At 39.2% G+C, this 24,229-nt stretch overlaps 1 protein-coding gene across 6 annotated transcripts in view; it reads right to left on the reverse strand.

Annotated features, from left to right (window-relative positions):
* SCMH1 (Scm polycomb group protein homolog 1) overlaps positions 1 to 24,229 on the reverse strand; it is a 199,266-nt gene that overhangs the window by 85,189 nt on the left and 89,848 nt on the right. For 5 of the 6 annotated variants that reach the window (XM_082616150.1, XM_082616153.1, XM_082616149.1 and 2 more), the window contains 2 exons: positions 22,893 to 22,981; positions 5,142 to 5,385 (listed from right to left, as the gene is read on the reverse strand). In XM_082616150.1, coding sequence (XP_082472276.1) covers positions 5,142 to 5,385; positions 22,893 to 22,981 — 333 coding nt within the window. Of the gene's footprint in view, positions 1 to 5,141; positions 5,413 to 22,892; positions 22,982 to 24,229 lie in introns of those variants that run through there. The other variant, XM_082616154.1, reaches the window with a different exon arrangement.

The following is a 24,229-nucleotide window of genomic DNA, read 5'->3' on the forward strand; positions in this document are numbered from 1 at the left end:
GATCCCACGTGCCCCAGCTAAGACCCAGCACAACCAATACATAAATAAATATTTTTAAAAAAATGAAATAGCTTGGATCTCATTACATAGGAAGCTAAGCTATAATCTGAAACTGTCTTGCCCACCTGAACTCAGAGCAAAGGAGAGGGCAGTTTAGTAGATTATTAAATACCTAATTAACATTATAGTCATGCCAAGTGGACTGAACTCTTTATTTGGTTTTTTAATTTTAAAAAGTAAAGCTTGCCTCTGTTTTAGTTTTAAGTCACACATAAAAAAAGTGATCAGCTAAAAAAAAACCTTCAGCCTTTTATAACCAGTACCCTGGATTAGTTGCAAGCTTGGCGTTTGCTGCTCATCAGAAGTGGCTTGGCCCAGGAGTTTAGGACCTAAAAAAGGATTCCTACTGGCTTAACAAAGGAGAAACAGCTAGCATGCAGAGTCCCCTTAGAGAGGCAGAGCCCTGTGTGGGTGGAGTGCAGAGTTAGGTGGGAGGTGGGCCGATGGATCTGGAATCAAGTAGAAGACAGTCACAGGAGTCACCTGTTACCTATCCTCAAGGTCAAGAACCTGTACACTACACAGGGGTGGAAGGGCCCTCAAGGATCATCTAGTTCAAACTAGATGACTTGCTCAAAGACAAGGAATGACGTGCTCAAAGACATAAAACAAGTCTCACTTTAGGAATGACTTGCTCAAAGACATAAAACAAGCTTGTGCCCTAGCTGGGGCTAGGCTTCAGTTCAACTCTCTGATGTTACGCTACACTGCTTCTTTCCTATTTCATATCAGGATCTGGACACCCAAACCCAGGGTCTCAAATGAAGCTTTGAAGAGAGCCCAAAGGAGAATGGGGAGAGTATACAGGAAGATGTGTGAAGGTAATATGGCTCAAAGTGATGGCCCTGACAGATGGCCCTACTAAAAGATCTCCATGGCCTCTCCCTCTAGACTCAGCTATCAATAGAACCAAGTCACTTAATCTTTTGAACTTTGCTTTTCTCATAAATAAAATGTACCTGACAATAATACCTAGTTCAGATTTAGCAGAAGATAAAAAGAAATAATGTGTGTAAAAGAACATCAAATGAATATTGGAATTTTTCCTACTTACTGTGGGCAAGAAACAATCATACAATACTTGAATTTTTTAACATTTGCACACTAATGACCTTCAGGTAGATAGGAAAGAGATAGTATGATTAGAAAGAGAACAGGCTTACACATAGAGAACATCTTGTTTTGTGAAATGAATTGAGTAATCACATTTTTTCCACGTTGTATCATTTGCTTCTTAGCCAGGACACTGAGATAGCCCAAGTTCTATTACTGAAAGCTACATTATAAGCTCTACTGAGGGTATGAGGTGTGGGAGGAGGGAGTTGTTGCAGGAAACAATCCAGCTGCTGGAATGATGACCGAAGGACCTGGTCTGGAAATGCCAACTGGAAGAACCTCCTACCTTCTAAGCCTGGTCCTTCTGTTAAAAATCTAAGATCTCCAGAGATACACTGAAGAGAAGGAAAGAGCCAGCAAACACCTCTGCAATCGTCAGCCACATGGTGTGCCATATTTCTTATCAGCATAGTGTGCAGTCAGAAAAAAATACGTGTCCAGTAATTTGTGAACACAAAGATTCTCAAGCTCCTCTGGCTTTTGAGAACTGCCCAATTGCCCTAGGAGAGTTACCAGTCAAAATAGCAGAGTTCTTTAAGCAAGAAATTAAGAAAATCAACCTACTAACTGAATATACCCTGGAGCACCAAGGCTTATCCTGTTTTAGTCTCAAGAAAGCAAAAATGACTCCATTATCACTTTTAAGGCACTTCTCTTCCTGCTACTTCCACAAAGAGATTATCTCACAGAGTCTGCACAGGGAGGGCAATGGATTTCTCACACTGACCCTAGAGCACTTGTTTCTGGAAGCATATAGAGGACTAGCACTTTCCTGAGGCAGGAAGTCTGTCTTCTCTCCCCCACACTGCCCCCATCTCAAGTTCTCTCCACTCAGTGCCACCAACCTAATCCAAGCAACCCTATCTTTTCCTCCTCCACAGTTACCATGGCACAACCCATTCTCCATAAAGCAGCGCAAGTGATGTTTTACGTAACAGCTTTATTGATATGTAATTCACATACCATAAAATTCACCCTTTTAAAGTGCACAATTCAGTGTTTTTAGTAGATTCACAGAGTTGTGCAAACATCATCCCCATCTGACTTTAGAACATATTCATCATCCCCCAAAGAAACCCCATACCCATTAGCAGTCACTTACCATTTCCTCTCCCCCCACAAGTTCCTAGAAACCACTAGTGTATTTTGTCTCTCTGTTTTTGCCTATTCTGGACATTTCATATAACTTCAAATGTGTGGTCTTTTGTGACTGGCTTTTTCACTTAGCACAATGTTTTTAAGGTACATCTATGTTGTAGCATGTATCAGTACTTCACTCTTTTTTATTGCCAAATATTTCATATGGATATAACACATTTTATTTATCTTTTTATCAGATGAACTCTTGGGCTACTTCAACTTTTTGGCTGTTAAGAATAATGCTGCCATGAAGTTCATGGTACATGTTTGTGTGGGCATATGATTTCTATTCTCTTGGGTATATACCCACAAGTGGACTTGCTGGGTCACAGGTAACTCTATGTTTAACATTTTGAGTAACTTCCAAACTGCTTTCAAAGTGGCTGCAGCATTTTACAATCTCACTGGCAATGTATGAGAGTTCCAATTACTCCACATTCTCGCCAACACTTGTTATTTAACGTCTGTCTTTTGATTATATCCATACCCATGGGTGTTAAGTGGTATCTCATTGTGGCCTTGATTTGCATTTCCCTAATGACTAAAGATGTTGAGCATCTTTTCAAGTCCTTATTGGCCTTTTGTATATTTTCTTTGGAGAAATATTCAAGTCCTCTGCCCATCTTTTCAACTGCATTATTTATCTTTTTTATTGTTGAGTCGTAAGTTTCTTTTGTATTCTTGGATACAAGTACAACTGATCTTTTAAAAAAGTAAATCACATTTTGTTACTCCCTTACATAGTACCCTCTAATGGTTCCCCACTATGTTTAGAATAAAATCCAAATTCTCACTCTGGCTTAAAAGGTCCTACACGATTTTGCCACTTTGCCCCTCACACAGTGCATTGTAGTTAGAGCAGTGTTCTTTCTGCCCTTGAAACATAATAAACTCATTCGTGTCTCAGCACCCTTGTAGGTTTGTCACATCTGCCTGCTTGGAATTCTCTTTCCTTGGATGGCTTCTTCTTGTCATTGAATTCAAATATCTCTTCTTAGACAATTCTTCCTAAAAAAATTGTATCTAAAAAAGCTCCCCCTCCACAAAGAGGAACAAGGGAACTTTTGGGGATTATGGATATGTTCATTACCTTGATTATGGTAATGGTTTCATGAATATATACATATGTCAAGACTTTTTAAACTGTATACTTTATGTGCCATTTATTTTACTTCAATTATATTCAATAAAGCTGTTAAACAAGTAACTCTCTTCATAATCACACCTTTACTGTCACACTCTTATCATACTTTATTTCCTTAGGAGAAACTGTCCACCTGAAATCATCTTGTTTACTTCTTGACTTAAATGTTTATTGACTATCTCACCCCTCTAGAATGGAAGTGTCATGAGAGCACTTGATGAATGTTTTTCATCTTGTAACTGCTGTATCCTCAGCTTGGCTCACAGTTGGGTGCTACATAAGTATCTGGCTAATTGAATGAATGAATTTGATAGAGGTTTAGAAAAGAAACCCAAAGACGAAAGGAAGGGTGACTTTCCATTCCCTCAGACTCACGAGTACTTGAGGGGATGAAATTCTTATTATTTATTTTCTTTATTAAGAGCTACCTTGGGCTTCCCTGGTGGCACAGTGGTTAAGAATCCACCTGCCAATGCAGGGGACACAGATTTGAGCCCTGGTCTGGGAAGATCCCACATGCTGTGGAGCAACCAAGCCCATGCACCACAACTACTGAGCCTGCACTCTAGAGCCTGTGAGCCACAACTACTGAGCCTGCGCTCTAAAGCCCGTGAGCCACAACTATTGAGCCTGCGCTCTAAAGCCCGTTAGCCACAACTACTGAGCCCGCGAGCCACAACCACTGAAGTCCACGTGCCCGGAGCCCGTGGTCCGCAACAAGAGAAGCCACTGCAACGAGAAGCCAATGTACCACAACGAAGAGGAGCCCCCACTCGCCACAACTAGAGAAAGCCCGCGCTCAGCAATGAAGACCCAATGCAGCCAAAAAAAAAAAGAGCTACCTCAAACTCTATTCTGGATGATCTCCAACATCATGATCATTCGAAATATCACTGACTGTTCACCTACTCTGTGGTACTATTCTAGTACTTTATATATACTCTCCCATAGGTAGTGGTTATTTTAATAATAGTATTATAATGATAATATAGCATATTATATAATAATTATAATAAATATATAATAACTATAATAAGAACAGCAGTAATACAGTAAAAACATTTGTTTAGCATTTGGTATTTGCCAGATATTATGTAAGCATTTTACCCATGTAATCTCATTTACTCTTCACAGTAACTTTATGAAGTAGGTATTCTTTTACAGACAAGGAATTTTGAGGTTTAGAGAGGTGAATTAACTGACCAAAGCCACACAGCTGGCAAAAGGCAGAGTTGGACCTCAAATCTAAGTCTATCTTACTTCAAATCACATGCTTTTTCCATTATGCTACAGTGCTTGTTAAGTATTTTTATATAATACAATGTTAGTCCAGCTCATCTACCAAGCAAGAATGTGCACCTCAAGAAAGATACTACTCAAACTCTGAAACAGGCTAGTAATAAGAGTAAGAGAGATGAGAAGCTAGTTGCCTGAAAATAAGCCAAGATATTTAGAGCAAGGAATTTTTACTTTATGCCAAACTCCATGTCTAGCTTCACGTGACATTTAAATTCTTACTGTTTCTGATTACTCTTCAGTAGACATTAGTTTTTACCTAAGTTGCTGGCCCTTGAAATCCTCCTTTGCCTACAAGTGAGGTTTATTGGTGAAGGTATGCTGACCATGAAAGATCTAGGTAGGCTCCCTTACCAACTTGGGTTCCAACTTTAAGAGCGTTTACCTTTAGTGCCAGGCGGCTGCAGGTTGTCTCCAGTCAAGGAACACCAGCCCACAGGGAAGATGTCCCGGGAGTCGAAGCGGCACCAGTAGTCAAAGGCCCCTCGCCACCCATCAAAAGTGACAAGCACCTCTGAGCCTCGCACCTCCCCAATAGTGGCTGGGCAAATGAAATGAGGATTCTTCCTGTCCACAGCTTCCAGCTTCATTCCCATTTTGAAGAAGTTGTGAGAAGGCGATGGTGGTTCCTAAATGAGAGACAGAAATACACAGACCTAGATGCAAAGAGAGAGGCTATGTATGCCAAAAGACTGCTATCTCATTTGGATGATTAAAAAGTGACTGCTATATAGGATTTATAATGGAGCTTTAGTCTTTCTTTTAAATGAATTTCAAAGTATACCAAAGTATTACTTTGTTAATCCTATTATTTTGACATCTTTGCTTCAGATCTTTGTTTTTTCAAGAAATAAAGGGTAACAGATAAGGCTGAATCCCCTTTTGTGCCCTTCCCCATGCATGTTTTTATACTTTACTATATATGTACAAACCATTTGCATACTTTTAAATTTTATATAAATAGTATTATTCTGAACATATCATTCTACAACTTGCTTTTTTTGTTCAACATTATGTTTTTGAAACGTATCCATATTGATAAATTTAGCTCTAATTTAACTGCTAATAGTACTCCATTACATGTATATATCATAATTTATTCATTCTCTTTTGACAGACATTTAAGGTTGTTATGAATTGTTTACTATTTCAAAAGAGTTTTAATGGCCATTCTTGCACTTGTTCCTTTGTTCACATGTGGCAGGATTTCTTCAGGGTGTATACCTAGGAGTAGAATTGGTGGGTTATAGGATAGATATATACATCTTCCACTTTATTAAATATTGTTAAATTGCTCTCCAAAGTAGTTGTAACATTGTACAGTCTCTCCAGTAGTGAAGCTAGTTCTTGGGTGCTGATCTGCAATGCAGTTGCATAGTTTCCAAAAAAGTGTTGTATACTCTATTCTGTTTCCCTTCGTCTTACTGTCCGATTGTGTACCAATAACATCTTATTAAACGGATATCTGGCAGAAAAAGTCTCCCTACCTTGTTATTCTTCAGTATTGTTTTAGCTATTCTTTCTCCTTGACCTTTCATATGAATTTTAGGATCAGCTTTTCAAGTTCCACAGAAAAACACTACTTGTATTTTGACTGGAATCCCAGTGAACTTACAGTTTGGGAAGAAATAACCTTTCTATGTATGATACTGAGCCTTTCCATCCAGGAACATGATAGTATTTTCCATCTGTTAAGTATTCTTTAACGTAGATTTCTTCTTCAGTATAAGTTTAAAAATTCCTTTACAAATGTCTCATGCTTTTTACGAACCATATTGTAATTTTCTTTTTCTGGCCGTATTGTAATTCTTTTGCTATCTTAAAGAGTATCTTTAAAAATTTTATTTTCAAACCACTTGCTGCTAATAGGAATGCAACTGATTTTTAAAAATTGATCAACATTTAATACTGATTAGCTTATGCTGACTGATACACCATTTTTTCTTGTCTGTTTATCAATTATTGAGAGATGTGTATTAAAATATTTCCTAATGATTGTGGATTTTCCAAATTTTCCATGTAATTCTGTCAAATTTTGCTTTACCTACTTTGAGGCTATGTTTTTGAGGAGCACGTATATTTATAATTTTTATCTTCTTGGTGAACTGTATTTTTTTATCATTAGATACTAACCTCTTTAATGCTTTTTAGCACCAAAGTCTTCTTTGTCTAATTTCAGTACAGTTAACACCAGCTTTATTTTGATAAAGGTTTGCATGGTATACATTTTACATTCTTTTACTTTCAACACCTTTCTGTCGTATTTCAGCAGTGTCTCTCTTTTTTTTGTGTGTGTGTGGTACGCAGGCCTCTCACTCTTGTGGCCTCTCCTGTTGCGGAGCACAGGCTCCGGACGTGCAGGCTCAGCGGCCATGGCTCACGGCCCCGCCGCTCCGCGGCATGTGGGATCTTCCCAGACTGGGGTACGAACCCATGTCCCCTGCATCGGCAGGCAGACTCTCAACCACTGCGCTACCAGGGAAGCCCCCAGCAGTGTCTCTTGTAAACAGCATGTAGCTAGATTTTAAAACAATCTATGTCTGACTAAACTGATGAGCTTAAGCTAATTTCTTGTGATAACTGATGTATACAAATTTATTACAATTATCATACTGCCTACATTTCTATTTAACTTGATTTTTCAAGTTGTACCTTTAACTTCTTTTTTCTCCTTAAAAATCAACTGAATTTTCTTCCCTTTTTCCCTCTCCCTTGATTCAGATTTAAAAAATAATAATTTATTTTTGGCTGCGTTGGGTCTTTCTGGCTGTGTGCAGGCATTCTCTAGTTGCGGCGAGCGGGCTCTAGAGCACAGGCTCAGTAATCGTGGCGCACGAGCTTAGTTGCTCTGTGGCATGTGGGATCTTCCCGGACCAGGGCTTGAACACGTGTCTCCTGCACTGGCAGGTGGATTCTCCTTCCTCCCCTTCCTCCTCTGCTTCCTTCCTTTCTTTATTTATTTTGGCTGCGTTGGGTCTTCGCTGCTGCACATGGGCTTCCTCTAGTTGCAGCAAGCGGGGGCTACTCTTCATTGCAGTGCGTGGGCTTCTCACTGCAGTGGCTTCTCTTGTTGCGGATCACAGGCTCTAGGTGCGTGGGCTTCAGTAGTTGTGGCTCGCTGGCTTTAGAGCGCAGGCTCAGTAGTTGTGGTGCATGCGCTTAGTTGCTCTGTGGCATGTGGGATCTTCCCGGACCAGGGCTCAAACCCGTGTCCCCTGCATTGGCAGGCGGATTCTTAACCATTGGACCAGGAGGGAAGTCCCTGGCAGACAGATTCTCCTTTTTTTAAAAAAATATCATGACTTTATATAAGTGTATCTAAACATACATTAGCAATTTGCTTTCCTTTTTAGGTACAGGTATATGAAAAAGTTGAATGATCAGTCTCTTTTGTCTCAAACAGGAGTTTACAGATCTTTTTTTCTGTAAGAATGGCTTTTTAGGTAGTAACATATGTACTTTTTTTTTAACATCTTTATTGGAGTATAATTGCTTTACAATGGTGTATTAGTTTCTGCTTTTTAACAAACTGAATCAATTATACATATACATATATCCCTGTATCTCTTCCCTCTTGTGTCTCCCTCCCTCCTACCCTCCCTATCCCACCCCTCTAGGTGGTCACAAAGCACTGAGCTGATCTCCCTGTGCTATGTGGCTACTTCCCACTATCTATCTATTTTACGTTCAGTAGTGTATATATGTCTGTGTCACTCTATCACTTTGTCCCAGCTTACTCTTCCCGCTCCCCATATCGTCAAGTCCATTCTCTAGCTGGTCTGCGTCTTTATTCCCGTCATGCCCCTAGGTTCTTCATGACCTTTTATTTATTTATTTATTTTTAAGATTCCATATATATGTGTTAGCATACGGTATTTTTCTCTTTCTGACTTCACTCTGTATGACAGACTCTAGGTCCATCCACGTCACTACAAATAACTCAATTTCGTTTATTTTTATGGCTGAGTAATATTCCATTGTATATATGTGCCACATCTTCTTTATCCATTCATCTGTCGATGGACACTTAGGTTGCTTCCATGTCCTGGCTATTGTAAATACAGCTGCAAGAAACACTGTGGTACACGACTCATTTTGAATTATGGTTTTCTCAGGGTATATGCCCAGTAGTGGGATTGATGGGTCGTATGGTAGTTCTATTTTTAGTTGTTTAAGGAACCTCCATACTGTTCTCCATAGTGGCTGTATCAATTTACATTCCCCCCAACAGTGCAAGAGGGTTCCCTTTTCTCCACACGCTCTCCAGCATTTATTATTTGCAGATTTTTTGATGATGCCCATTCTGACAGGTGTGAGATGATATCTCATTGTAGTTTTGATTTGCATTTCTCTAATGATTAATGATGTGGAGCATTCTTTCATGTGTTTGTTGGCAATCTGTATATCTTCTTTGGAGAAATGTCTGTTTAGGTCTTCTGCCCATTTTTGGATTGGGTTGTTTGTTTTTTTGTTATTGAGCTGCATGAACTGCTTGTAAATTTTGGAGATTAATCCTTTGTCAGTTGCTTCATTTGCTAATACTTCCTCCGATTCTAAGGGTTGTCTTTTGGTCTTCTTTATAGTTTCCTTTGCTGCGCAAAAGCTTTGAAGTTTCATTAGGTCCCATTTGTTTATTTTTTTTTTCCATTTCTCTAGGAGGTGGGTCAAAAAGGATCTTGCTGTGATTTATGTCAGAGTGTTCTGCCTATGTCTTCCTCTAAGAGTTTTACAGTGTCTGGCCCTATATTTAGGTCTTTAATCCATTTTGAGTTTATTTTTGTGTATGGCTTTAGGGAGTGTTCTAATTTCATTCTTTTATATGTACCTGTCCATTTTTTCCAGCACCACTTATTGAAGAGGCTGTCTTTTCTCCACTGTATATTCTTGACTCCTTTATCAAAGATAAGGTGCCCATATGTGTGTGGGTTTATCTCTGGGCTTTCTATCCTGTTCTGTTGATCTATATTTCTGTTTCTGTGCCAGAACCATACTGTCTTGACTACTGTAGCTTTGTAGTATAGTCTGAAGTCTGGGAGCCTGATTCCTCCAGCTCCATTTTTCTTAAGATTGCTTTCACTGTTCAGGGTCTTTTGTGTTTCCATACAAATTGTGAAATTTTTTGTTCTAGTTCTGTGAAAAATGCCAGTGGTAGTTTGATAGGGATTGCACTGAATCTGTAGATTGCTTTGGGTAGTATAGTCATTTTCACAATGTTGATTCTTCCAATTCAAGAACATGGTATATCTCTCCATCTGTTTGTCTCATCTTTAATGTCTTTCATCAGTGTCTTATAATTTTCTGCAAACAGAACTTTTGTCTCCTTAGGTAGGTTTATTCCTAGATATTTTATTCTTTTTGTTGCAATGGTAAATGGGAGTGTTTTCTTAATTTCACTTTCAGATTTTTCATCATTAGTTTATAGGAATGCAAGAGATTTCTGTGCATTAATTTTGTATCCTGCTACTTTACCAAATTCATTGATTAGCTCTAGTAGTTTTCTGGTAACATCTTTAAGATTCTCTGTGTAAAGTATCATGTCATTTGCAAACAGTGACAGCTTTACTTCTTCTTTTCCTATTTGGATTTCCTTTATTTCTTTTACTTCTCTGATTGCTGTGGTTAAAACTTCCAAAACTATGTTGAATAATAGTGGTGAGAGTGGGCAACCTTGTCTTGTTCCTGACTTTACTGGAAATGGTTTCAGTTTTTCACCATTGAGGACGATGTTGGCTGTGGGTTTGTCATATATGGCCTTTATTATGTTGAGGAAAGTTCCCTCAATGCCTACTTTCTGCAGGGTTTTTATCATAAATGGGTGTTGAATTTTGTCAAAAGCTTTCTCTGCATCTATTGAGATGATCATATGGTTTTCCTCCTTCAATTTGTTAGTATGGTGTATCACAGTGATTGATTTGCGTATATTGAAGAATCCTTGCATTCCTGGGATAAACCCCACTTGATCATGGTGTATGAGCCTTTTAATGTGCTGTTGGATTCTATTTGCTAGTATTTTGTTGAGGATTTTTGCATCTATGTTCATCAGTGATATTGGCCTGTATTTTTCTTTCTTTGTGACATCTTTGTCTGGTTTTGGTATCAGGGTGATGGTGGCCTCACAGAATGAGTTTGGGGGGTGTTCCTCCTTCTGCTATATTTTGGAAGAGTTTGAGAAGGGTAGGTGTTAGCTCTTCTCTGTGTGTTTGATAGAATTCGCCTGTGAAGACACCTGGTCCTGGGCTTTTGTTTGTTGGAAGGTTTTTAATCAGTTTCAATTTCAGTGCTTGTGATTGGTCTGTTTATATTTTGTATTTCTTCCTGGTTCAGTCTTGGAAGGTTGTGCATTTCTGAGAATTTGTCCATTTCTTCCAGGTTGTCCATTTTATTGGCATAGAGTTGCTTGTAGTAGTCTCTTAGGATGCTTTGTATTTCTGTGGTGTCTGTTGTAACTTTTCCTTTTTCCTTTCTAATTTTATTGATTTGAGTCCTCTCCCTCTTTTTCTTGATGAGTCTGGCTAATGGTTTATCAATTTTGTTTATCTTCTCAAAGAAGCAGCTTTTAGTTTTATTGATCTTTGCTATCGTTTCCTTCATTTCTTTTTCATTTATTTCTGATCTCATCTTTATGATTTCTTTCCTTCTGCTAACTCTGGGGTTTCGTTGTTCTTCTTTGTCTAATTGCTTTAGGTGTAAGGTTAGGTTGTTTATTTGAGATGTTTCTTGTTTCTTAAGGTAGGATTTTATTGCTATAAACTTCCCTCCTAGAACTGCTTTTGCTGCATCCCATAGGTTTTGGGTCATCGTATTTTCATTGTCATTTGTTTCTAGGTATTCTTTGATTTCCTCTTTGATTTCCTCAGTCATCTCTTGGTTATTAAGTAGTGTATTGTATAGCTTCCATGTGTTTGTAATTTTTACAGAGTTTTTTCCTTTATTTGATATCTAGTCTCATAGCATTGTGGTCAGAAAAGATACTTGATACAACTTCAATTTTGTTAAATTTACCAAGGCTTGATTTGTGACCCAAGATATGATCTATCCTGGAGAATGTTCAATGAGCACTTGAGAAGAATGTGTATTGTGTTGTTTTTGGATGGAATGTCCTATAAATATCAATTAAGTCCATCTTGTTTAATGTATCATTTAAAGCTTGTGTTTCCTTTTTTTTAATTTAAAATTTTATTCTATTTACTTTTTTATACAGCAGGTTGCCATTCATCATCAATTTTATACACATCAGTGTATACATGTCAATCCCAATCGCCCAATTCATCATACCCCCACCCCACTACCCTGCCCCATTACCTGCTTGGTGTCCACACGCTTGTTCTCCACATCTGTGTCTCAATTTCTGCCCTGCAAACCGGTTCATCTGTACCATTTTTCTAGGTTCCACATATATGCGTTAATATACGATATTTGTTTCTCTCTTTCTGATTTACTTCACTCTGTATGACAGTCTCTAGGTCATCCACACCTCAACAAATGACCCAATTTTGTTCCTTTTTATGGCTGAGTAATATTCCATTGTATATATGTACCACATCTTCTTTATCCATGCATCTGTTGATGGGCATTTAGGTTGCTTCCATGACCCAGCTATTGTAAATAGTGCGGCAATGAACACTGGGGTGCATATGTCTTTTTTTTAATTTAATTTTTATTTTATTTATTTATTTATTATTATTATTTTTAAACATCTTTATTGGAGTATAATTGCTTTACAATGGTGTGTTACTTTCTTCTTTACAAAAAAGTCAATCAGTTATACATATACATATGTTCCAATATCTCTTCTCTTTTGCGTATCCCTCCCTCCCACCCTCCCTATCCCACCCCTCCAGGTGGTCACAAACCACCTAGCTGATTTCCCTGTGCTATGTGGCTACTTCCCACTAGCTATCTATTTTACGTTTGGTAGTGTATATATGTCCATTCTCACTTTGTCACAGCTTACACTTCCCCCTCCCCATATCCTCAAGTCCATGCTCAAGTCCATGTCTTTTGTTTTTTGTTTTTTTTTTTTTTGCGGTATGCGGGTCTCTCACTGCTGTGGCCTCTACCATTGCAGAGCACAGGCTCCGGACGTGCAGGCTCAGTGACCATGGATCACGGGCCCAGCCACTGTGCGGCATGTGGGATCTTCCCGGACCAGGCCACGAACCCATGTCCCCTGCATCCGCAGGTGGACTGTCAACCACTGCGCTACCAGGAAGCCTGGTGTGTGTCTTTATTCCCGTGTTACCACTAGGTTCTTCATGACCCTTTTTTTTCCCCCTTAGATTCCATATATATGTTAGCATACGGTATTTGTTTTTCTCTTTCTGACTTACTTCACTCTGTACGACACACTCTACGTCTATCCAACTCACTACAAATAACTAAATTTCGTTTCTTTTAATGGCTGAGTAGTATTCCATTGTATATATGTGCCACATCTTCTTTATCCATTCATCTGTTGATGGACACTTAGGTTGCTTCCATGTCCTGGCTATTGTAAATACAGCTGCAATGTACATTTTGGTACATGACTCTTTTTGAATTATGATTTTCTCAGGGTATATGCCCAGTAGTGGGATTGATGGGTCATATGGTAGTTCTATTTTTAGTTTTTTAAGGAACCTCCATACTGTTCTCCATAGTGGCTGTATCAGTTTACATTCCCCCCAACAGTGCAAGAGGGTTCCCTTTTCTCCACACGCTCTCCAGCATTTATTGTTTGCAGATTTTTTGATGATGGCCATTCTGACAGGTGTGAGATGATATCTCATTGTAGTTTTGATTTGCATTTCTCTAATGATTAATGATGTGGAGCATTCTTTCATGTGTTTGTTGGCAATCTGTATATCTTCTTTGGAGAAATGTCTATTTAGGTCTTCTGCTCATTTTTGGATTGGGTTGTTTGTTTTTTTGTTATTGACCTGCATGAGCTGCTTGTAAATTTTGGAGATTAATCCTTTGTCAGTTGCTTCATTTGAAAATATTTTCTCCCATTCTGAGGGTTGTCTTTTGGTTTTGTTTATTGTTTCCTTTGCTGTGCAGAAGCTTTGAAGTTTCATTAGGTCCCATTTGTTTATTTCTGTTTTTATTTCCATTTCTCTAGGAGGTAGGTCAAAAAGGATCTTGCTGTGATTTATCTCATAGAGTGTTCTGCCTATGTTTTCCTCTAAGAGTTTTATAGTGTCTGGCCTTATATTTACGTCTTTAATCCATTCTGAGTTTATTTTTGTGTATGGTGTTAGGGAGTGTTCTAATTACATACTTCTACATGTACCTGTCCAGTTTTCCCAGCACCACTTATTGAAGAGGCTGTCTTTTCTCCACTGTATATCCTTGACTCCTTTATCAAAGATAAGGTGCCCATATGTGCGTGGGTTTATCTCTGGGCTTTCTATCCTGTTCTGTTGATCTATATTTCTGTTTTTGTGCCAGTACCATACTGTCTTGACTACTGTAGCTTTGTAGTATAGTCTGAAGTCTGGGAGCCTGATTCCTCCAGCTCCATTTTTCTTAAGATTGCTTTCACTATTCAGGGTCTTTTGTGTTTCCATACAAATTGTGAAATTTTTTGTTCTAGTTCTGTGAAAAATGCCAGTGGTAGTTTGATAGGGATTGCACTGAATCTGTAGATTGCTTTGGGTAGTATAGTCATTTTCACAATGTTGATTCTTCCAATTCAAGAACATGGTATATCTCTCCATCTGTTTGTCTCATCTTTAATGTCTTTCATCAGTGTCTTATAATTTTCTGCAAACGTCTTTTGTCTCCTTAGGTAGGTTTATTTTTAGATATTTTATTCTTTTTGTTGCAATGGTAAATGGGAGTGTTTTCTTAATTTCACTTTCAGATTTTTCATCATTAGTTTATAGGAATGCAAGAGATTTCTGTGCATTAATTTTGTATCCTGCTACTTTACCAAATTCATTGATTAGCTCTAGTAGTTTTCTGGTAGCATATTTAGGATTCTCTGTGTATAGTATCATGTTATCTGAAAACAGTGACAGCTTTACTTCTTCTTTTCCAATTTGGATTTCCTTTATTTCTTTTACTTCTCTGACTGCCGTGGCTAGAACTTCCAGAACTATGTTGAATACGAGTGGTGAGAATGGGCAACCTTGTCTTGTTCCTGATTTTAGTGGAAATGGTTTCAGTTTTTCACCATTGAGGACGATGTTGGCTGTGGGTTTGTCATATATGGCCTTTATTATGTTGAGGTAAGTTCCCTCTATGCCTACTTTCTGCAGGGTTTTTATCATAAATGGGTGTCGAATTTTGTCAAAAGCTTTCTCTGCATGTATTGAGATGATCATATGGTTTTTCTCCTTCAGTTTGTTAGTATGGTGTATCACAGTGATTGATTTGCATATATTGAAGAATCCTTGCATTCTTGGGATAAACCCCACTTGATCATGGTATATGAGCCTTTTAATGTGCTGTTGGATTCTATTTGCTAGTATTTTGTTGAGGATTTTTGCATCTATGTTCATCAGTGATACTGGCCTGTATTTTTCTTTCTTTGTGACATCTTTGTCTGGTTTTGGTATCAGGGTGATGGTGGCCTCATAGAATGAGTTTGGGAGTGTTCCTCCCTCTGCTATATTTTGGAAGAATTTGAGAAGTATAGGTGTTAGCTCTTGTCTAAATGTTTGACAGAATTCGCCTGTGAAGCCATCTGGTACTGGGCCATTGTTTGTTGGGAGATTTTAAACCACAGTTTCAACTTCAGTGCTTATGACTGGTCTGTTCATATTTTCTATTTCTTCCTGGTTCAGTCTCGGCAGGTTGTGCATTTCCAAGAATTTGTCCATTTCTTCCAGGTTGTCCATTTTACTGGCATAGAGTTGCTTGTAGTAATCTCTCATGATCTTTTGTATTTCTGCAGTGCCAGTTGTTACTTCTCCCTTTTTCATTTCTAATTCTATTGATTTGAGTCTTCTCCGTGTTTTTCTTGATGAGTCTGGTTAATGGTTTATCCATTTTGTTTATCTTCCCAAAGAACCAGCTTTTAGTTTTATTGATCTTTGCTGTCGTTTCCTTCATTTCTTTTTCAATTATTTCTCATCTGATATTTATGATTTCTTTCCTTCTGCTAAATTTGGGGTTTTTTTGTTCTTCTTTCTCTAATTGCTTTAGGTGCAAGGTTAGGTTGTTTATTTGAAATGTTTCCTGTTTCTTAAGGTAGGATTGTATTGCTATAAATTTCCCTCTTAGAATTGCTTTGCTGCATCTCATAGGTTTTGGGTCATCATGTCTCCATTGTCATTTGTTTCTAGGTATTTTTTGATTTCCTGTTTGATTTCTACAGTGATCACTTCGTTATTAAGTAGTGTATGGTTTAGCCTCCATATGTTTGTATTTTTTACAGATCTTTTCCTGTAATTGACATGTAGTCTCATAGCGTTGTGGCCAGAAAAGATACTTGATACAATTTCAATTTTCTTAAATTTACCAAGGCTTGATTTGTGACCCAAGATATGATCTATCCTGGAGAATGTTCCATGAGTACTTGAGAAAAATGTGTATTCTGTTGTTTTTGGATGTAATGTCCTGTAAATATCAATTAAGTCCATCTTGTTTAATGTATCATTTAAAGCTTGTGTTTCCTTATTTATTTTCATTTTGCATGATCTGTCCATTGGTCAAAGTGGGGTGTTAAAGTCTCCTACTATGATTGTGTTACTGTCGATTTCCCCTTTTATGTCTGTTAGTATTTGCCTTATGTATTGAGGTGCTTCTATGTTGGATGCATATTTACAATTCTTATATCTTCTTCTTGGATTGATCCCTTGATCATTACGTAGTGTCCATCTGTTTCTCTTGTAATAGTCTTTGTTTTAAAGTTTATTTTGTCTGATATGAGAATCGCTACTCCAGCTTCCTTTTGCTTTCCATTTGCATGGAATATCTTTTTCCATCTTCTCACTTTCAGTCTGTATGTGTCCCTAGGTCTGAAGTGGGTCTCTTGTAGACAGCATATATATATGGGTGTTGTTTTTGTATCCATTGAAACCAGTCTATGTCTTTTGGTTGGAGCATTTAGTCCATTTACATTTAAGGTAATTATTGATATGTGTGCTCCTATTACCATTTTCTTAATTGTTTTAGGTTTGTTATTGTAGGTCTTCTCCTTCTCTTGTGTTTCCTGCCTGGAGAAGTTATTTTAGCATTTGCTGTAAAGCTGGTTTGGTAGGCCTGAATTCTCTTAGCTTTCGCTTGTCTGTAAAGGATTTAATTTCTGTCAAATCTGACTGAGATCCTTGCTGGGTAGAGTAATCTTAGTTGTAGGTTTTTCCCCTTCATCACTTTAAATATGTCCTGCCAGTCCCTTCTGGCCTGCAGAGTTTCTGCTGAAAGATCAGCTGTTAATCTTATGGGGATTCCCTTGTATGTTGTTTGTTGTTTTTCCCTCGCTGCTTTTAATATTTTTTCTTTGTACTTAAATTTTGACAGTTTGATTAATATGTGTCTTGGCGTGTTTCTCCTTGGATTTATCCTGTATGGGACTCTGTGCTTCCTGGACTTGATTAACTATTTCCTTTCCCATATTAGGGACGTTTTCAACTATAATGTCTTCCAATATTTTCTCAGTCCCTTTCTTTTTCTCTTCTTCTTCTGGGACCCCTATGATTCGAATGTTGGTGCATTTAATGTTGTCCCACAGGTCTCTGAGACTGTCCTCAATTCTTTTCTTTCTTCTTCTTTATTCTGCTCTGCAGTAGTTATTTCCACTATTTTATCTTCCAGGTCACTTATCCGTTCTTCTGCCTCAGTTATTCTGCTATTGATCCCTTCTACAGAATTTTCAATTTCATTTATTGTGTTGTTCATCACTGTTTGTTTGCTCTTTAGTTCTTCTAGGTCCTTGTTAAATGTTTCTAGTATTTTCTCCATTCTACTTCCAAGATTTTGGATCATCTTTACTATCATTATTCTGAATTCTTTTTCAGGTAGACTGCCTATTTCCTCTTCATTTGTTAGGTCTGGTGGGTTTTGGCCTTGCTCCTTCATCTGCTGTTTCTCTGTCTTCTCATTTTGCTTAACTTACTGTGTTTGGGGGTCTCCTTTTCGCAGGCTTCAGGTTTGTAGTTCCCGTTGTTTTTTGTGTCTGTCCCCAGTGGCTAAGGTTGGTTCAGTGGGTTGTGTAGGCTTCCTGGTGGAGGGGACTAGTGCCTGTGTTCTGGTGGATGAGGCTGGATGTTGTCTTTCTGGTGGGCAGGTCCACATCTGGTGGTGTGTTCTGGGGTGTCTGTGGCCTTATTATGATTTTAGGCAGCCTCTCTGCTAATGGGTGGGGCTGTGTTCCTGTCTTGCTAGTTGTTTGGCATAGGGTGTCCAGCACTGTAGCTTGCTGGTCATTGAGTGGAGCTGGGTCTTGGCATAGAGATGGAGATCTCTGGGAGATTTTCACCGTATGATATTACGTGGAGCTTGGAGGTCTCTTGTGGACCAGTGTCCTGAACTTGGCTCTCCCACCTGAGAGGCACAGCCCTGATGCCTGGCTGGAGCACCAAGAGCCTGTCATCCACACGGCTCAGAATAAAATGCAGAAAAGAAAGAAAGAAGAAGATAAAATAAAATAAAGGAAAATAAAATAAAATTATTAAAATAAAAAATAATTTTAAAAAAATTTGAAAAAAGTAATAAAAAAGATAGAAACAAAGAAGAGAGCAACCAAACCAAAAAACAAATCCACCAATGATAACAAATGCTAAAAACTATAATAAAAACAAAGAAACAAACAAAAATGGACAGACAGAACCCTAGGACAAATGGTAAAGGCAAAGCTATACAGACAAAATCGCACACAGAATCATACACATACACACTCACAAAAAGAGAAAAAGGGGAAAATATATATATATTGTTGCTCCCAAAGTTCACCTCCTCAATTTGGGATGATTCGTTGTCTATTCAGGTATTCCACAGATACAGGTTACATCAAGTTGATTGTGGAGATTTAATCTGCTGCTCCTGAGGCTGCTGGGAGAGATTTCCCTTTCTCTTCTTTGTTCACACAGCTCCTGGGGTTCAACTTTGGATTTGGACCCGCCTCTATGTGTAGGTTGCCTGAGGGTGTCTGTTCTTCGCTCAGACTGGACAGGGTTAAAGGAGCAGCTGATCTGGGGGCTCTGGCTCACTTAGACCAGGGGGAGGTAGAGGTACGGAATGTGGGGTGAGCCTGTGGCAGCAGAGGCTGGCATGACGTTGCACCAGCGTGAGGCGTGCTGTGTGTTCTCCCAGGGAAGTTGTCCCTGGATCACAGGACCCTGGCAGTGGTGGGCTGCACAGGCTCCCGGGAGGGGAGGTGTGGAGAGTGACCTGTGCTTGCTCACAGGGTTCTTGGTGGCTGCAGCAGCAGCCTTAGTGTCTCATGCCCGTCTCTGGGGTCCGTGCTGACAGCCATGGCTCGCAACCGTCTCGAGCTCCTTTAAGCAGCTCTCTTAATCCCCTCTCCTCGCGCACCAGGAAACAAAGAGGCACGAAAATGTCTCTTGCCTCTTCGGCAGCTCCAGACTTTTTCCGGGACTCCCTACTGGCTAGCTGTGGTGCACTAGCCCCTTCAGGCTGTGTTCATGCAGCCAACCCCAGTCCTCTCCCTGGGATCCACCGAAGCTGGAGCCTCAGCTCCCAGCCCCCGCCCGTCCTGGTGGGTGAACCGAGAAGCCTCTCGGGATGGTGAGTGTTGGTCGGCACTAATCCTCTGTGCAGGGACCTCTCCACTTTGTCCTCCGCACCCGTTGCTGCACTCTCCACCGTGGCTCTGAAGCTTCCCCCCTCCGCCACCCGCCGTCTCTGCCCGCGATGGGGCTTCCTAGTGTGTGGAAACCTTTCCTCCTTCACAGCTCCCTCCCACTGGTGCAGGTCCCATCACTATTCTTTTGTTTCTGTTTCTTCTTTTTTCTTTTGCCCTACCCAGGTACGTGCGGAGTTTCTTGCCTTTTGGGAGGTCTGAGGTCTTCTGCCAGCGTTCAGTAGGTGTTCTGTAGGAGTTGTTCCACATGTAGACGTATTTCTGATGTATTTGTGGGGAGGAAGGTGATCTCCATGTTTTACTCTTTTGCCATCTTGAAGCTCCCCTGGCAGGCAGATTCTTAACCACTGTGCCACCAGGGAAGTCCCCAATTCATACGTTAACCATTCTATATTTAGTCTTTTGGTGGATCCCCTTCAGATCATAACTGTATAGTTAACATAATTGAGTCTAAAGCTCATCTTTAAACAAGAACCTCAGAATATTTAAACTACTCCTGAGTTAACAGGTGTTTGATAATTTAGTTCCACGTTGTTATACTGCCAATTGATCACTTCTGTTAGTATAACTGGTTTATACAGTTATAGGCAATGGTGATTAGTTTTACTCATATGTTAAACAATCTTTCTTCAGCAGTACTTTTTGCATCTCATTCTTACTTTGCATGTTCAATTATCTTTTCATTTATTCATTCATTCATTCATTCATTCGTTTATTTATTTATGGCTGCGCTGGGTCTTCGTTGTTGCATGCGGGCTTTCTCTAGTTGAGTCGAGTGGGGGCTACTCTTCGTTGTGATGCTTGGGCTTTTCATTGTGGTGGCTTCTCTTGTTGAGCATGGGCTCTAGGTATGTGGGCTTCATTAGTTGTGGCACGTGGGCTCAGTAGTTGTGGCACACGGGCTTAGTTGCTCCCCAGCATGTGGGATCTTCCTGGACCAGGGATTGAACCCATGTCCCCTGCACTGGCAGGTGGATTCTTAACCACTGTGCCACCAGGGAAGTCCCCAGTTATCTTCTTCCTGAAATATACTCTTCAATTGTTCTTTCAGCAGATATATTCGTATCTATTTGTGTTAGTTTGCTGAAAATGTCTTGATTTTACATTCATTCTGAAATAATAGTATAAGTAGATATAAAATTCTAGGTGGACAACTATTTTTTCTTAGTTCTTTGAAGATATTATTCTGTTATCTTTTGGCTTGTACTGCTGCCGTCAAGAAATGTGCTGTCAGCCTAACTGTAATCCTTTTGAAGGTTCAGTCCACACGAACATGGAAGATGTGGATACGGAGGGCTGACTGCACTACGCCATTTTATATAAGGGAGTTGAGTATGTGTGGATTTTCATATTCAGGGGGTCCTGGAACCAGTCCCACACAGGTGCAGAACCATCCCTCACAGAGGATGACTGTATTCTGTGTGATTACTTTGATCAGATCTTTTCTTTTGACTTTAGTTATACCATGATGTTTTAAGGTATATATTTGTCTTTATTACACATTCTGGAAAATTCTGTCATTATGTTTTCAAATATTGACTCTTCTTTATTCTTTCTAATTAATCTTTTTAAAGTTCATGTTCAGCATATATTGGACCTTCTAATTAGTATTCTCTTTGTCTTTTCTCTTTAATATATTTTCCATCTCTTTATCTCTCTGTACTGCACTCTGGGGAAAGTCCTTACACGTGTCTTTCAATTCTTTCTTCTCTATCTAGGTCTAAGTCACTTATACACCTACCTAAGATTTTAAAATTTTAATGGTTAAGTTTCATTTCTAGATATTCAATTTGTTGTTTTTTCAACTTTGTCTTTAAAAAAAATAGAGGGTTGTACTTTTCTCATTTTTAAATTCCTTCTTTTCATTCCTGACTCATTTTCAAATACTTAATTTATAATCTCTATCTGATATTTCTATTATCTGAAAGTGCTTGAGGTTAGAGTCTTACTGTTTGTTGTCTACTGAAGTCTCATCATGCAGGATTTGCTTTGTGAGTTTTGCGGGCTCTGTAATTATGAACTGAACTGAACTCATCTTCAGTGGTACTTCACTTTTGGGACTTCTATGACATCTGGGTTGAAAACAACCAAACCCTCTAGAGAGGTGTTGGGTTTGCTTATGCCAGGCACTCAGAAATATCCCATACAATTTTGGAGTTCTGAAACAACACAGGCACTATATGTGAACCCTGGACTTCCATGGGGAATGACTGTCTTATCAGAAGAGATGACTCACTTCCTACCCCTGCCCATGGCCCAGGCAGAGACTCTTCCTCATCAATGCAATAGTCTTTTCACTAAGGAGTAAACATTTGAGGGATCCAATCTGATTTTTTATATGGCAGTCCCAGGTACATTTTTCTGCCTTGCATGGGCCCAAGGCCTCAACTTCTATCCTACTGTGGTTGTTAAAAGACAAGGTCCTTGGAAAGTAAGACTGGCAAAGCCCCTTACGGCACCTGCAGGTTCAGTACACCTAACACTCTGATTTTCCTTCCTCATTTTGGCCTTGGAGTTATCTTACTTTCTAGTAAGGTCAGCAAAGCCTTTAGAAGAATACTTGTTGGCCCCTTACCCCCCATCATTTTTAGGTATTCTGCAGTGGAAGGGTTTCAAGTTGTCCAGTATACTGTATTCTGGGAACCAGGGTACTCTCAGGGTTTAGACTTAAATGGCAACATAGGCAACCCTAATTCAGTCCCCTTTACAGTAACTTTAACCTCATTAAAGATCAACTAAGAGCAGACTGATTGCTTCATCCCTCGAGAAATCAGGAAGAATGAATACAGGTTTTGGATCCCTGTTCCACCACTTACTAGTCATGCGACCTTGGGCAAGTTCCTTATTCAAAAGTATTTGTTTCCTTAACTACTAAATCGAAATAATAATTCTTGCTTCATAAAGTTAACTGTGGGTATTTAAATGAGATAGCATAGATAAACTCCAAACATACTGTAGGCACTCAAAAAATAGTCTCCTTCCTTTCTCTCTGTTTAGAATATGGACCTTATGGAACTGCATGTTCTATAATAAGAATAGCTCCTTTAGATTTATACTACACTTTATATGTTTTACTAATAAAAAAAATGTTTAACTTCTTAAAACCCTATGAGGTAGACAGAATCCCACTTAACAGATGAGGTCAAAACCTACTGTTGGCAGAGCTAGGACCCCAAACCCAGAAATCCTAATTTACCAGTCTAATATTTCTCTGGGGATAATTGTGGCTTTTTAAGGTACTTAAAAAACCCTTCTGCTGAACTAGTTTCTGAGAAGGCATCCTCAGGCCACATATATAATGTAGACATTAGAGGCTCAGTAATTCAAAGAATGTAAGCATTTGACCTTAAGCAATTTGGAGCTGGTGATAGCTGAGGGACACTGTACCTTGTGGAAAATCCTGATGGGAGCCATCTCTGCTCCATTTAGCGTCTTCAAAAGGAACATGGGCCAAGAGGAAGCATTCAGCCGAAATCCTGCAGCAAACATAATGGGCAACAGATAAAAAATATGTCTCAAAGGCAACTGCTATATCAAGTTTTCCCTTTGGAATCCAGCTACGCCTGCCACAACCTATGCTGTGATAGTTATAGAATCACAGATGGTTAGGGAAGGACTTAAAGGTTAAGTAGAAGAAATGCCTCATTAGACAGATGAGGAAATGAGGCATATAAGAGGGAATGTAACTTGCCCAAGGTAATGTTGCAAAGTAAGTAGTGGAGTAAAGTCCCCAACCAAGTTTCCTGAAGCCAAAACAAGTATTACACAACAAATATCATGCCTAAAAAGTTTCCTTGAAAAATACAAAATAGATTTGTGATAGGAATAACAAACACTTATAAATGATCTAGACAGTAGAGTGTGAACAGGGATATAATAATCTCTTAAGAAGAAACCAGATATGTCTGATAAATCCAATATACAAGTAAATCTTTTTGGTTTATCTCAATGTAAACACACTCTCACTTTTGCTCTCACTTTCTCTTTCTCACTCTGTCTCTCTTTCCCTCTCTCTCTCACACATACACACACATACACAGAGTACAAAACACTTTTGATATTCATTTTTACTTAACGAAGGATCAGGCATTGATGAAAATGGAAGGGATCATCTTATCAAAAAAACTCATTTTCCAAAAGAGTGAAAAGAAGCCTAGGGATGTTAATTGTCCACTGTCATTCTGCGATGACAAGTCAATAAGAATATACCATTTAATTAACAAACTGTAAAAATAAGATCATTATCATAGTTAAGTCTTCCAATTAGAGCTCCAAGTGCTTCCTTCAATTTGGCTTCAACACTCTGTCCTGAGATACCAAAATGTAGTGCTTTCTGATAGTCTCCCAATCTACCTCAGCTTTCCCATTCCTGACAAAGAACAGATAGGCTGAACCAAAGCTGCAGAGAAATAGCAACAACAGTATCTGATATTACTGAGCACTTCACTGTGCGCTAGATACTGTGCCAGGCACTTTCTACCAACTATCTAACTATCTAATTTAATCCTCAAGACAACCCAGTAGGGGAGAAATTATCTTCTTTTTTTTTTTTTTTTGCTGTACGTGGGCCTCTCACTGCTGTGGCCTCTCCCGTTGCGGAGCACAGGCTCCGGACACACAGGCTCCGCGGCCATGGCTCGCGGGCCCAGCCGCTCCGCGGCATGTGGGATCTTCCGGGATCGGGGCACGAACCCGTGTCCCCTGCATCGGCAGGCGGACTCTCA

This window comes from Mesoplodon mirus (assembly GCF_964341445.2).
Source record: "Mesoplodon mirus genome assembly, chromosome: 3".
Classification (NCBI taxonomy): Eukaryota; Metazoa; Chordata; class Mammalia; order Artiodactyla; family Ziphiidae; genus Mesoplodon; species Mesoplodon mirus.